The following is a 16,424-nucleotide window of genomic DNA, read 5'->3' as shown; positions in this document are numbered from 1 at the left end:
TTGTCATACTATGCCTTGGAGATGTATCCATCCAGTCTGTTCCATAAATAGTCTGGAAACCCATATGCTTTTAATTAATGTACGCTTTAGATGTCCAATGAATTTCCCAATTCCGGAATCCCCAAGCTTTACTTACAAACAGCCAACATGACGTTTATTTAGCTCCAAAACAGACAGCTATGTTAGCAATACATCCAGATTGGAAGACCCTTGCTAAGGCAAAGCAGCCAAAACATCATAGAAATTGAAGTATTTCAAAATTCAAGTCTTTTTTAAACATGTTTCTAAAATGTTTTCAGATCTAATTACTGTATATACTCGAGTATAAGCCTAGTTTTTCAGCCCTTTTTTAGGACTGAAAAAAACCCTCCTTGGCTTATACTTGGGTGAAGGTTCTGGTGGGTTTATATTCAGGTCGGCTTATCCTCAAGTATATATGGTATATTTATTATTTTTCTCTATTATTATTGGTATTGTTACATTTATTATTTTACTCTATTAATTATTATTATTACATTTATTATTTTACTCTGTTATTGTTGTTACTTTTACATATATTTTACTCTTTTTTATTATTATTAATACATTTATTATTCTACGGCATTTATTATTACATTTATTATTTTACGGCATTTATTATTATTATTATTATTATTATTACATTTATTATTTCACTCTATTACAGTAGAGTCTCACTTATCCAAGCCTCGCTTATCCAAGCTTCTGGATTATCCAAGCCATTTTTGTAGTCAATGTTTTCAATACATCGTGATATTTTGGTACTAAATTCATAAATGCAGTAATTACAACATAACATTACTGCGTGTTGAACTACTTTTTCTGTCAAATTTGTTGTATAACATGATGTTTTGGTGCTTAATTTGTAAAATCATAATCTAATTTGATGTCTAATAGGCCTTTCCTTAATCCCTCCTTATTATCCAAGATATTCGCTTATCCAAGCTTCTGCCGGCCCGTTTAGCTTGGATAAGTGAGACTCTACTGTATTTATTTTGCCATGAGAAGGATTCTATGAAATTCAAAAGCTTACACATGCCAACTGAAAATAATGATATAGAGAACAATTAAAATAAGTGATTTTTGCTCATTTGCACAATGAAAAAAAAATTGGAATAATACTATAAGACTCTTACACAGGATAGAGAATAAAATTAATTTGCATTTATATCTGCCCTATCTTTGTCAATCACAGGGTTGTCTCCCTGGTACAGAAAATAATTGCTGAAATATATACAAGTTTATTACAACTGAAATTTGGACTTAGTCTTAGAAGAAAAAGGAGATATTCAAGATGTTACTTTTTGTGACTATACCTTCAGATTATCTTTGGCCATGCTTCATAATGGATTCTAATAATCCCCCAAATAACCTTTCCTAGTTAAACTAAGAAAGGGTCAAAGATGTTTTCCTAAGCAGCCCTTTCCTTTGCTATTTGCAGGTTGTTTTGTTTGCTTCTTCTATTTATTTTACAGTCACCATTTAAATAATCTTCTGAGCCTCTTCCGTTTGCATCTTTGTTTGTTTTGTTCTATATGACTTCAATTCTCCACTGATGAGAAATTGTGTAAATTCTAGACATGGAGTCCAACATCCTACATAAGATCCTAATAAATGATAACTGTCTAAGTTACGATATGCAAGCCCTATGCCGAATATAGTTAACATAGTGTAACATACTTGGATCAGTGAGCACGTTGCATGACTGAAATCCCATTGTGAAATGGCAATGCATACAGGCAATGCACAGTCACTTTGTGTATTTTAAAGCACTGTGTGTACACAGCAGACATGCACAACTCTGTTTCTGTTGCTCTCAACTAGATGCAACTATTTTGATTTGTCGAAGAAATCAATCTGCAAGTGCAGCACAATATACACTGCATATGTCACTAAGACGAAGTTAAACTTGACTTCTTTATCTTTAACTCTTTCAAACCGAGACCCATTGTATTTTTTTAATCGTGTCAGAAGTGACTTGAGAACATACTTTAAGTCACTTCTGGTGTGAGAGAATTGGCAGTCTACAGAAAGGTTGCCCATTGAACGCCCAGATTTGTTACCATCCTGCTGGGAGGCTTTTCTCATGTCCTCACAAGCTAGAACTGACAGACAGGAGCTCGCCCTATCTTGCAGATTCGAACTGGCAACCTTCAGGTCAGCAACTCAACCATCACATCAGCAGTTCAGTCGGCACAAAGGTTAAACCTATTGCGCCACTGTGACTCCTACTCATTATATTGAAGAAGGCAATTACATAATAATAATAATAATAATAATAATAATAATAATAATAATAATAGTAATTCCGAATTCAGACAGACAGAGTTTTGGAGCACAATACTCATGACCTCATGATCGTGTTAAAAAAACAAAGTATGGATTGTCGATGTTGCAATTCCAGGGGATAGCAGGATTGAAGAAAAACAACTGGAAAAACTGACAAGATATGAGGATTTAAAGATTGAATTGCAAAGACTCTGGCACAAGCCAGTCAAGGTGGTCCCAGTCGTGATCGGCACACTAGGTGCAGTGCCTAAAGACCTTGGCCTGCACTTAAACACAATCAGCGCTGACAAAATTACCATTTGCCAGCTGCAGAAGGCCACCTTACTGGGATCTGTATGTATTATTCGCCGATACATCACACAGTCCTAGACACTTGGAAAGTGTCCAACATGTGATCCAACACAAGAGCCAGCAGACTCATCTTGTTGTGTTTCAGATAGTAATAATAATAATTATTATTATTTTATATCCTGCCTCCATCTCCCCTAGGGGACTCGGGGCAGCACACATGGGGCAAAGCCCAACAACACAGTTAAAATAAAAATTACATAAAAATGCAATTCACAGTATAAAAACAGAATAAAAACAGCGGTATTATAACAATACATAATGTCATAAACCGGCAACCAAACACAACATATTGCACAGGAAGGTATTGGATACCTCCTAATGCAAATGTGTAAATAGTAGAACCCATGGCCCAACCAGGAATTATAAGGTCACATCATCTTCAAAAGAGATTATATCCAAATATCTATCAAGCAACTTCTTGAGTAAGCCCTTTGAGATGTACTCTCCCAACATTTCAAAGAAGAAAACCAAAATCCTGTATATACTCGAATATAAGCCTAGTTTTTCAGCCCTTTTTTAGGGCTGAAAAAGCTCCCCTTGGTTTATACTCGAGTGAGGGTCCTGGCCGGCTTCTATTCAGGTCGGCTTATACATGAGTATACAGGTATTCAGAGTTGGACAGTCTTACCTTATTGAAGTCTTATTATTATCTTAAATTACATTTTTATATAAATATTCAAAAACATTTAACCTACTGATGCCTCAAGTAATGCAATTTTATTAATATCTATTTTTATTTTTGAATTTGACCTGTAGCTGCTGCATTTCCTGCCCTCGTCTTATACTCGAGTCAATAAGTTTTCCCAGTTTTTGTGGTAAAATTAGGTGGCTCGGCTTATATTCGGGTCGGCTTATTCCCGTGTATATACGGTAAATAGGATCAAGTAATATCAGAGTCTGGTCAAGATGGCAAATATTATTAATAAGAAAGAAACAGGCAGGTTAGAAGAGTCTGGGCTTACCGGGAAGGATTGGATTTCTTGATTTTGTTAATTATGCAACTACTTTACATTTTGAACTCAGTTTGAAGCAAGTGAAGTAAGCAGAGGACAACAGGGAAAATTGTAGGAGTAGGAGAGGGGAAAAAGACATTTTAAAGTATTTTGGAATGTGTGACAAGAGGGGGATTATATGTGACCGTCTTTGTCAAATTGGGACCATAGGAAGGTTCACTCCTTTAAGGAAGGTTTCCTTGAACTTCACCCTAATTATACCATTCTTTCCACAACCTTCAACTTGTATACAGTAGTTCTTTCCTTCCTGTTTCCTGTATGCACAGTTCCATCACTGTCCTCATTGCTTTCATCCAAAGTCAACACTATGCCATCTGAGTTGGGCTGTGCTCCAGTTAACATTTTAAGCAACACCTTGACAACATTAGTGCAACATTTATTTGCCAAGGTGCAGAGTTATGAACATTTCCCGATTCGGTCCAGGAGCTGGCCTGCCCATCTATTGTGGTCTTGATCTGTATCTCACATAAAATGTGTAAAAGAAAATCAATGGAATTAAGACTGTTGTTTGGCTTATGTCCCCTTACCTTTGTGTGAAATGTTTGCTCTCGCTCTGTAAAGATTGGTGTAGACGGATGGGGGAGCACATACGTATATATATATGCTCTCACATACATACATATTCAATCCATTACTTAATCTAGGGAAACTGCAACCCGCAGTTAAGGCCTCTCCGGTCTTACACAAATTAGTTCAACTAAAAACGAGCCGGTAACATGGAGATGTTCTATGTCTTCCTTCTTCTGGCAGTGGGTAAGTTCCATAAATTCAATCTACTGTATATACTTGAGTATAAGCCTAGTTTTTCAGCCCTTTTTTAAAGACTGAAAAAGCCCCCCTCGGCTTATATTCAGGTGAGGGTCCTGGTTGGCTTATATTTGGGTCAGCTTATACTCGAGAATATATGGTACTTTATTATTATTGATACATTTATTATTTCACTCTGATCTTATTATTATTATCATTGCATTTATTGTTTTACTCTATTTATTATTATATATATTATTTCCCTGTATTGTTATTATATGTATTATTTTACTCTATTATTATTAAAAGGATACATAAGCACATTGACATTGAAGAAGATGAGAATAATGATTTAATCAGAGTTGGACAATCTTATCTTAAATTAGAGCTTTATGTAAATATTCAAAAACATTTAACCTACCAATGCCTCAATTAATGTAATTTTATCGGTATCTGTTTTTATTTCTGAAATTTACCACCCTCGGCTTATACTTGAGTCAATGTTTTCCCAGTTTTTTTGTGGTAAAATTAGGTTCCTCGGCTTATATTCGGGTCGGCTTATTCTCGAGTATATACGGTATTTTATAGAATTTTCCTTTTGTAAGTGGGATATCAAGACGGATTGTAACCTGATTGTAAAGAGGCTGGGAATGGGATTGATTCAATATACCAATGATTTACTATAGTTGATTCAGCGCGAAATTTTGCTTAATTGTACAGGATTGAATCCTGATCTGGTCAATGCTATGGGGCTGCCAGAGGAAAACTGGCTGTCCATAAATACAATTCATAAATGTAAATATAACTCACTATACTCACAGGTCAATAATTTGATAGATAAAGGTTTTCCCTTGACGTTAAGTCTAGTCGTGTCCAACTCTGGAGGTTGGTGCTCATCTCCATTTCTAAGCTGGCATTGTTCGTAGACTCCTCCAAGGTCACGTGGCTGGCATGACTGCATGGAGCGCCATTACCTTCCCGCCGGAGCAGTACCTATTGATCTACTCACATTTGCATGTTTTCGAAGAGAGAAGAGAAAGTTGAGAGGAGACATGATAGCCATGTTTAAATATGTGAAAGGATGTCTTAAGGAAGGGGGAGCAGGCTTGTTTTTTGCTGCCCTGGAGACCATAACTCAGAGCAATGGGTTCAAATTACAGGAAAGAAGAAGGGAAGACCTTCCTGACCGTGAGACTATTTAACAGTGGAACTCTTTGCCTCAGAGTCCTGTGGAAGCGCCTTCTTTGGGGGCTTTTAAACAGAGGCTGGATGGTCATCTGTTGGGGGTGCTTCGATTATGCTTTTCCTGCATGGCAGGGGTTGGACTAGATGGCCTATGTGGTCTCTTCCAACTCTATTATTCTATGGTTCTATTATTCCCTGCAGAGTCTTAGGGGAACTCTATGGTTCTGAGACTCAACTGCAAAGTTCCTGCTGCAAAGCATAATGAAGTAGGTGGTAGACAGACATTCAGTGGTGTCAGCAAAGTATAACAGGAGAGAGCTCTGTGCTGCATGGATATCCAAGTTAGTCAGTTTAATTTGAGTAGAATCAAGGATACAAGATCTCTAACAGTACTACAGTAGAGTCTCACTTATCCAACACTCACTTATCCAACGTTCTGGATTATCCAATGCATTTTTGTAGTCAATGTTTTCAATATATCGTGATATTTTGGTGCTACAGTAGAGTCTCACTTATCCAACACTCGCTTATCCAATGTTCTGGATTATCCAATGCATTTTTGTAGTCAATGTTTTCAATATATCGTGATATTTTGGTGCTAAATTCGTAAATACAGTAATTACTACATAGCATTAATGTGTAATGAATTACTTTTTCTGTCAAATTTGTTGTATAACATGATGTTTTGGTGCTTAATTTGTAAAATCATAACCTATTTTGATGTTTAATAGGCTTTTTCTTAATATCTCCTTATTATCCAACATATTCGCTTATCCAACATTCTGCCGGCCCGTTTATGTTGGATAAGTGACTCTCTACTGTATTTGCACTCCACATCAGTTCACTTTTCAGCATGAAACCTTCATGTTCTTCCCTCAAAGCAGCTCAATCTTAAATTATTCTAAACTCAACAAACCTCCATGGTAGTGTAAGACATAAGGTGAGGAAGGCCATCAGCAATTGGTCAATTTTAGATAAGCCAAGGTATATATTCTTTGTTAACTGCGACACACTTTTGTTAGCATCATTACAGTAAGTGATGTGTGTGCTCATGTGTTACATACCTAACTGTCTATTTATTGTTGTTTTCTTAGGATTAGCAGTGACTTCTGCCGAGAACCCAAAAGGTAAGGTCTGGTTGACTGGAATCCTTGAATTTTGCCTAAATTATGCCAGAAAACAATAAAAGTATGTTCCCCTTCTACAGTAGGGCTGGGAAATATAGTCCAAGAGCTACTTGAAACGTGGGTCTCCCTATTTGCTAACATTATAGCCAAAACAGGGTGAACATACTCCCTTTTTAAAAAATTATATAAATATGTGCCTTATATTTTAGGAGAGCCCTATAATTGTACTAAATCCAGGGCTCACAGGTTCAGAAGAGAAGGACGTTTTAATAATAATAATAATAATAATAATAATAATAATAATAATAATAGGAAAAAGTCAGCCGCTATCAGGACCTCAAGATTGAATTTCAAAGACTCTGGCAGAAACCAGTGCAGGTGGTCCCGGTGGTGATGGGCACATTGGGTGCCGTGCCAAAAGATCTCAGTCGGCATTTGGAAACAACAGACATTGAGAAAATTATGATCTGCCAACTGCAAAAGGCCACCCTGCTGGGATCTGTGCGCATCATCCGAAAATACATCACACAGTCCTAGACACTTGGGAAGTGTTCAACTTGTGATTTTGTGATATGAAATCCAGCATATCTATCTTGTTTGCTGTGTCATAATAATAATAATAATAATAATAATAATAATAATAATAAGTGCTTAACTTGTTATTTTGTGAAACGAAATCCAGCATATCTATCTTGTTTGCTGTGTCATACTATGTCGTTGTGTCAATAATAATAATAATAATAATAATAAGCAGTGACTGTGCCATCATCTTCCATATCTCAGGCTTGTTCTTTCTGTGTACAGTAAATCTAATTTGATTTTTCACAACTGAGGATCTTGCATTGGTTTCCTAGCAATACTAAATTGTAATGAACCAGCACAGTTTAGGCTTAACCTGATGCATCACAGTTGTTATATTTGTTTTAGAAAGTTAAGTGCTGGCCAAAACTCTATTTCACAAGCCACTATCTCTTATTCTAGCATCATTGATGTATCCTTATGGGACAGACCAAGGTGACACGAAGAACTCCAAGTCAGATGATGGGACGTCTCAAAAAATCATTACTTCAGTGCCCTTTACCTTCTATGGCAAGAAATACAATGCCCTCTATGTAAGTAACACTTGGGAAAAACAAATCTGCATGTTCCATTACTAGAAGGGAAGCTGGCACAGAACTCAAGGAATGTCAGGAAAAACAGAAATAATTTCAACTACAGTAGAGTCTCACTTATCCAACCTAAACGGGCCGGCAGAACGTTGGATAAGCGAATATGTTGGATAATAAGGAGAGATTAAGAAAAAGCCTATTAAACATCAAAATAGGTTATGATTTTACAAATTAAGCACCAAAACATCATGTTATACAACAAATTTGACAGAAAAAGTAGTTCAATAGGCAGTAATGCTATGTAGTAATTGCTGTATTTACAAATTTAGCACAAAAATATCATGATATATTGAAAACATTGACTACAAAAACGCGTTGGATAATCCAGAACATTGGATAAGCGAGTGTTGGATAAGTGAGACTCTACTGTATTGAAATATAAAACATCTCATATTGCCTTTGAAGGCATTCCCCTTTCGAATAAGAATCTCCCCAAATGAAAGTTTCCTTGAGTCCCAACGTTTCTAGCATTGCAGAAAGAGAGAAAATGAAGATAAATCATACTTAGGACTTTTGTACTTATTCACAACCCCTTGGTCCCTTTGCCTGCCTATTTACTTGGATGCCTAAATTATATTTCTGAATTATTAGGTGAACTGAACTTAAATGCTTACATTATTGTAATGCTAGAAATTACATTTTGGAATGCTAGAATTTCATTGGAAGACAGGATTTTCTTCGTGTCTCTGTTTTGCCCCCAAACAGCTACACCCCTGCTACCTACTTTATTTATTTATTATTATTATTATTATTATTATTATTATTATTATTATTTATTTATTTATTTACTACATTTACATCCCACCCTTCTCACCTCGAAGGGGACTTAGAGTGGCTTACAAATAATATTTACATACAGTGTATTATATCAATAGCACAGCACAACACTAGCACTATATACCAGCATATTGCACCACACCATTATACTGTAATATTACCAGTAATATTACATGTAATAAATAATATATAATTAATATTATTATATTGTATTATTAGTACAGTAGAGTCTCACTTATCCAACAGAAACGGGCCGGCAGAATGTTGGATAAGCGAATATGTTGGATAATAAGGAGGCATTAAGGAAAAGCCTATTAAACATCAAATTAGGTTATGATTTTACAAATTAAGCACCAAAACATCATGTTATACAACAAATTTGACAGAAAAAGTAGTTCAATACGCAGTAAAGCTATGTAGTAATTACTGTATTTACGAATTTAGCACCAAAATATCACAATGTATTGAAAACATTGATTACAAAAATGTGTTGGATAATCCAGAACATTGGATAAGCGAGTGTTGGATAAGTGAGACTCTACTGTAGTATTATATTGCATTACATTATAATATTATTATCAATATTACATGTATATACAATATATTATTTATGACTTATTGCCATTCTCATCTTCTGTCTCTTTTCTTCAGGTAAACAACAACGGTGTGGTCTCCTTTGGTGTGAATGTCTCACAGTTTACACCTGATCCTTTCCCCCTGGAAGGCGGATCTCCCTTTGTTGCTCCGTATTGGGGAGATGTTGACAATCGTAAAGGCGGAGACATTCTATGGAGACAAACCCAGGAGCCAGCATTGCTTAGTCGCTGCACTGCAGACATCAATCTTTATTTCCCTGATATCCCTTTCACAACTACTTGGGCCCTTGTTGCGACTTGGGACCGCGTGGCCTATTTCGGAACAGCTTCACAGAAGGTAGACCTCGCACTGACCTTCACGCTGTGTCATAAATGAAAACATATCCATGTAGTAAGGAGAACATTTTAGTGGCCCAAATATTTGAAAGACCCCCCAAGAGCCTCAAATAAGGTGCCCACTTATTTGTTGTCGAAAAAAAGAGGAGGCAATGCATCAAATGAAAGTTTGTATACCTTCTACAATTTTTCAGTCGAAAATCAGGAACCGTGTGGCCAAGCATTATCAGAGTATAGTCAAGATAGAAAAATTATTAATAGGATAAATATACAAGCTGAAGCAATGTGTTGTCGATGTGCAATGTGTTAATAGGATGAATATACCTGTTGCCTGAACATGAAAATGGGAGGCAAAAGAAAATGGGTCATTTTTAAAGTAGCTGAAAATATGGAATGACAGGGCATCAATCGAGGCTTACCTTTCCAAATTGGGACAGTGAATGATATGGCTTTGCACAAAATGTTGACTTCTATTTTACATATGTAGGTGTACATTGTAGCCTCCAATGACACAGTGGGTTAAACTGCTGAGCTGCTGAACTTGCTGACTGAAAGGTCAGTGGTTCAAATCCAGGGAGTGGGGTGAGCTCCTGTTGTTAGCCCCAGCTTCTGCCAACCTAGGGGCCCCTGGTGGCACAGTGTGTTAAAGCACTGAGTTGCTGAACTTGCGGACCAAAAGGTGCCAGGTTCAAATCCCGGGAGCAGAATGAGCGCCTGCTGTTAGCCCCAGCTCCTGCCAATCTAGCAGTTCGAAAACATGCAAATGTGAGTAGAGGAATATGTACCGCTCCGTCGGGAAGGTAATGGCGCTCCATGCAGTCATGCCAGCCACATGACCTTGGAGGTGTCTATGGACAACGCCGGCTCTTCGGCTTAGAAATGGAGATGAGCACCAATCCCCAGTTGGTCACGACTGGACTTAACGTCAGGGGAAACTTTTACCTTTACTTCTGTCAACCTAGCAGTTCAAAAACATGCAAATGTGAGTAAATCAATAGGTACTGCTCCAGCGGGAAGGTAACGGTGCTCCATGCAGTCATGCCTGCCACATGACCTTGTAGGTGTCTATGGACAATGCCGGCTCTTCGGCTTAGAAGTGGAGATGAGCACCAACCCCCAGAGTCGGTCACGACTGGACTTAATGTCAGGGGAAAACCTTTACCTTTACCTTTGCCAACCTAGCAATTCAAAAACATGCAAATGTGAGTAGATCAATAGGTACCGCTCCTGTGGGAAGGTAACAGCGCTCCATGCAGTCATGCTAGTCACATAACATTGGAGATGTCTACAGACAATGCCGGCTTTTCGACTTAGAAATGGAAATGAACACCAACTCCAAGAGTCGAACTCAATGAGATTTAATGTCACGGGATATCCTTTACGTTTACCTAGGTGCACATTTAGTAATGATGAACGCATCTAGGTACAGTAGAGTCTCACTTATCCAACATAAACGGGCCTGCAGAATGTTGGATAAGTGAATATATTGAATAATAAGGAGGGATTAAGGAAAAGCCTATTAAACATCAAATTAGGTTATGATTTTACAAATTAAGCACCAAAACATCATGTTATACAACAAATTTGACAGAAAAAGTAGCTGAATACACAGTAATGATATGTAGTAATTACTTTATTTATGAATTTAGCACCAAAATATCACAATGTATTGAAAACATTGACTACAAAAATGTGTTGGATAATCCAGAACGTTGCATAAGTGAGTGTTGGATAAGTGAGACTCTTCTGTATTGGACAACCTCTATCATACTCAGTTAACCTGAAGAAAAGTACCTGTTGCTTTTGAGTGATGCCAAAGTGAACATATACTAGGACTTTGAAAGATTACACTATGTAACAAAATTTGAAAATGTTTTTGTTCCTTATTTGAAAGTGTTATTTTCTTTTAAAGTAGTTATTATACTCCAGAAACTTCATTTTTGTGGCTGAGGGTAGTACTGTTTTTTACTTCAGTCTAGGCACTTGGTTTGTAATTTTCCTTAATGAAAATATGCCATTTTAACCTCTCAATGTACAAACCACAAAAGCAACATTTTTGCAGTTTAATAAACCTCTTCCATGTTTTTTATGATAGAACCAATTAGGAAATGACATTTATGACCCAGGAACAAAAGTCGTGCTACATTGTGTTATCTTCCTGTACTTTTATTAACTGCACTGTCAGCCAATATTTCTTTCTTGTCACAGGTCAATACCTTCCAGGCTGTCTTGATTTGCAATGGAGAACTATCCTTCATCATGCTGAACTATGCTGACATTCAGTGGACCACAGGGGTTGCAAGCGGAGGGAAGCCGAAGACGGGTCTTGGAGGAACGCCAGCACAGGTCGGTCTGGCAAGGTCTCATACTATGCAATACATGGGCAGTTTCGGATCAGTGGGTCCCCAGGAGTTTTGGCCTGCAACTCCCAGAAATCCCAGCCAGTTTACAAGCTGTTAGAATTTATGGGAGTTGAAGGCAAAAACATCTGGGGACCCACAGGTTGAGAACCACTGACTTAGGGCATATATGTTGGGATGTTGTGATAGTTATTACTGTAGTACTTGTAGTTTATTTATTTATTTACAGTATTTATATTCCGCCCTTCTCACCCCAAAGGGGACTCAGGGCGGATCACATTATGTACATATTGGACAAACATTCAATGCCCATATACACATAGAACTGAGACAGAGACAGACGCAGAGGCAATTTAACCTTCTCCTGAGGGGATGTTCGATTCCGGCCACAGGGGGGAGCAGCTGCTTCATCATCCACTCTAACGGCACTTCCTCACTTCCTCATTCCAACGTTGTAAATTAGTTAAACTTGCCTCTCCACTTTTATAAGTGGTACCTTATTTCCTACTTGATAGATGCAACTATCTTTCAGGTTGCTAGGTCAGCAATGAGCAGGTGCTATATTTTATTTTTAATTGACGGGTGCTCACCCCACCACGGGCTGGCCTCGGACTCATGACCTCATGGTCAGAGTGATTTATTGCAGCAGCTGTTTACCAGCCTGCACCACATCCCGGCCCTATTTCTTTAAACAAATAAACAAAACTGGATGATAGTTCCATCATCCCGGACTATTTTCTGGCAACTCTTGGCACCAACTGGCACATTATTTAATTCTCACCCTTTCTTTTTAATTTGAGACTTTTCCTATTTTCTGTCTTTTTTTAAAGTTATAATGCAGCAGTGCATTCCTGAAATGTACTGTAACACGCCAATACAAAGAAAATAAAATTGAAAGAGGAGAATATTTGCCTTTCATAGGATCCTCCATGGGCTCACACCAACTTTTCTTAAGTTGGAAAAGCTCAAGGGGAGATCCATGGAATCACCCAAAATAGCAACAAAAAGCAACAAAAAATTGAATGAGTGGATGCAGAAGAGACAACAAGCAACAAAACCCAGCAAAAATGAATGGGATTTAGTGCAAGATCACACTTCTTTAAACTAGCCTTGAAGAACTGTTAGTCATGCTTAAAATACACCCATTGAGATCAGTATTAAAGTTAGAAATCAACAACATAGAATCTTTTGATTCCATTATATCTAAGTATGATCAATTCAGTGTAAAAAGGTAAACAAAACATTTCAAATTGCTACATAACCAGTCCACGCCCACCCCCTAATTTTCTATTCACTATTATTTCCTGAATTTCAAAAACATATGACTTAGCTAGTGATATTTTACAATACAATCCATTGCTTTGTGCTATATGATAGTTAAAATTAATCCAAAATGGCAAATCAAATTATACTGGATAGGTTTGCTATGAGTTCGAAGCCAGCCGTGTTGGAGTGAGCACCTGACCATTAAAAATAGCCCTGCTCGTTGTTTACCTAAGCAACCTGAAAGATAGTTGCTTCTATCAAGTAGGAAATTTAGGTACCAGTTATACGGGGAGGCTAATTCAACTAATTTATGACACCATAAAAATCATCCAGCAGCGTTTGGAATGAGGAAGTATCCATCAAGAACTTGGTGTCACAGTGGATGATGTAGGAGCTCCTCCCCCTGTGGCCGGAATCGAGCATACCCTCAGTAAGCTGGAAACTAGAGAAAGTTAAATTGCCTCTATGTCTCTGTCTCTATCTCTATGTTCATACGGCATTGAATGTTTGCCATGTATGTGTACATTGTGATCCGCCCTGAGTCCCCTTTGTATTGAGAAGGGTGGAATATAAATACTGTAAGTAAGTAAGTAAGTAAGTAAGTAAATACTGTGCTGCAGGACTGGGTGGTTCATAGTTCATGGCGATTCTCTTGTGTTCCCTGCCCAGGCTGGATTTGACAGCGGAGACAAAATCAATTATTACAACATCCCAGGTTCCCGCACCCCTGACATCCTCAACATTGCAGTAACAACCAATGTGAGAACTCCAGGGCGCTGGGTGTTCCAAGTGGACGAATATGTGATTGGAGTCTCCACGGAGAAAATAAACTGCTTGGAGTAAGCACCAGGTCTTCTCTTCTCACTCCTCACTGCTTTGTGAAAGGTACAGCTCTACATTTGGCTTGAAACTCATGTAGCTTGTGTTTTACTTAACTTTGGACAATAAAACAAGGTGAGGGCTATACAGAGTACAAACCTCCAATGATTACTGAAAGGTATGTATAACCTTCAGACCTATACAAAAGCAGTATTCAAATCCTAGCACCTACCTCTGAATAGAGGAAAAAACATGATGCAGTTATGACAGGCTAAACATCAATGCAAAAATAACCCAAGAAAACCAGTGCAGAATGCCAACAAGAGCCAGTAGGCTAATAACTATCAATTCATTCACCAATCTATAATTACAGTAGAGTCTCACTTATCCAAGCCTCGCTTATCCGAGCTTCTGGATTATCCAAGCCATTTTTGTAGTCAATGTTTTCAATATATCGTGATATTTTGGTGCTAAATTCGTAAATACAGTAATTACAACATAACATCACTGCGTATTGAACTACTTTTTCTGTCAAATTTGTTGTGTAACATGATGTTTTGGTGCATAATTGTAAAATCATAACCTAATAATAATAATAATAATAATAATAATAATAATAATAATAATAAAAACTTTATTTATACCCCGCCACCATCTCCCCGTGGGGACTCGGAGCGGCTCACAACGTTACAAAAGTAACAGCGCAAATACATTAAACAATATACACAGTTTAAAACACAAGAAGATGATAAAACAGAAGTTAAAACAAAGGTTTATATAACAGTAATAATATCAAACAACCACCAATGCAAATCCGTCAACTTCAAAGGTTGGAGGGGGGAGGGGACTATAGCAGCAATATAAGATAAAATCATTAGATTAAAATACCCCGATGAAAGGAACCTAATAACATTCAGAATAGAATTATAATTATATTTGATGTTTAATAGGCTTTTCCTTAATTCCTTCTTATTATCCAAGATATTAGCTTATCCAGGCTTCTGCCAGCCCGTTTAGCTTGGATAAGTGAGACTCTATTGTACTTACAATTTAATATGTCTTTATTTCTTTCCAAATATAAACCTGTAAGGAAGGCTGTGACTTCCGATAGTTACCACACAAACTGACCAAATCGGGTTGATATGTGGTCTGGAGAGAAGCAAGATATACTTTAAAATAGAAAACAAGATCCACTTTTATAAGCCAAGGGTCTCAAGAGGACTTTAACAAACTAAAGGTCTCTGGAGAAGCTCTTTTATAGACTGAGAATCCCCATTGGAGACAAGTGTTCCCATGATGTATATCTGACTGTTTCAACGTTTTTCTTTGGTCATACTTACCATAATCTCTAAAAATCAAGTTACACCAATGTGGTGTCCCAACATGATTCTAGTTGACTCTTCTAATGTGCATGGCCATGACTGCACTGGTTGGAGAAATCCAAACAGACAAACCCTGACTCTTACCAAAGCTGCTTAACAGTAAGACCCAGATGAGTTTAGTGGCAAATGTATTAGATTTAAGCCTTACTGCACGAAGTGGAGGCCTTATTAAAAGTATCTGTTTCTTTTCACTAGGTGACATCCTTTGACTCAAGGTTGTCCAGTTTGTATCCCGGCATCAAGACAGTCAGTACACAAATCCTTACAATGATCTCTCTTTTATCTCCTACAATCAGGGAGGTTTCTGGAATGACTATCATTGTAGTATAGCAATAAACAATTGTGCTCACATTACTGCTCTCTCAGATCTATTTTTTGAATTATATGAGTTGGTCAAGTTGTCTGATAAAATCCATAACTGTTAGAATGCAAGTGCTGGAGTGTGAATGTGTGTTTTTCTTTTGAACAGAGGGCTACTGAGCTTTCAGTTGGGAGACGTGTCATCTGAACCTTACTCTCCTAGCTATAGATCACACTCAGAAAACAGGGGAATTCCAGGCATGAAAAATGAGGGCCACCTAACACTTCCTAACAAAGGATTCCCCCAGGCAGGAAGCTGCCAGGCTTTGAAGCTGCAAGGATATTTGATGCTAATCAAGATGGCCAACTACTGCATTCACACTTGCCTCAAACAGACAAGAGTTTTTTCTCCCAACCTGAACACCCCACAGATATAAAAACATCACTTGCATAGTTTCCAACAGGCCTCACAACCTCTGAGATGCCTGCCATTGATGTGGGCAACGCGTCAGGAGAGAATGCTTCTGGAACATGGCCATACAGCCTGGAAAGCTCACAGTAACCCAGTGATTCTGGCTCTGAAAGCCTTCGACAACACAATGATGATGATGCTTTGCAAATTGATTCCAGGTACTGAATATATTTTTGCAGACTGGTTCAATGCTATTTTCATGCATTGTTGTTTCAAA

General features: G+C 37.6%; 1 protein-coding gene across 1 annotated transcript; it reads left to right on the top strand.

The window, feature by feature from the left end:
- Positions 1–4,387: 4,387 nt before the first annotated feature.
- Positions 4,388–15,786, top strand: LOC100558754 (sushi, nidogen and EGF-like domain-containing protein 1). The gene is made up of 7 exons (XM_016996027.2): positions 4,388–4,424; positions 6,698–6,730; positions 7,712–7,842; positions 9,328–9,609; positions 11,817–11,954; positions 13,904–14,119; positions 15,631–15,786. Exons 1-6 carry the CDS (start codon positions 4,388–4,390, stop codon positions 14,075–14,077), a joined length of 795 nt encoding a protein of 264 aa, XP_016851516.2. The 3' UTR covers positions 14,078–14,119; positions 15,631–15,786.
- The last annotated feature ends 638 nt before the right edge of the window (positions 15,787–16,424 follow it).

The sequence above is a fragment of the Anolis carolinensis genome, unplaced genomic scaffold, assembly GCF_035594765.1.
Source record: "Anolis carolinensis isolate JA03-04 unplaced genomic scaffold, rAnoCar3.1.pri scaffold_10, whole genome shotgun sequence".
In the NCBI taxonomy this organism is placed as follows: Eukaryota; Metazoa; Chordata; class Lepidosauria; order Squamata; family Dactyloidae; genus Anolis; species Anolis carolinensis.
This window is presented reverse-complemented; position numbering and strand designations above follow the sequence as displayed.

What these genes read in the sequence shown, in the direction of transcription:
- LOC100558754 (XM_016996027.2), top strand. Translation starts at nt 4,388, where the DNA reads ATGGAGATGTTCTATGTCTTCCTTCTTCTGGCAGTGG. An exon ending in CTTCCTTCTTCTGGCAGTGG is followed by an intron (nt 4,425 to 6,697) that starts GTAAGTTCCATA and finishes TTGTTTTCTTAG; the next exon opens with GATTAGCAGTGACTTCTGCC. An exon ending in AGAAATACAATGCCCTCTAT is followed by an intron (nt 7,843 to 9,327) that starts GTAAGTAACACT and finishes TCTTTTCTTCAG; the next exon opens with GTAAACAACAACGGTGTGGT.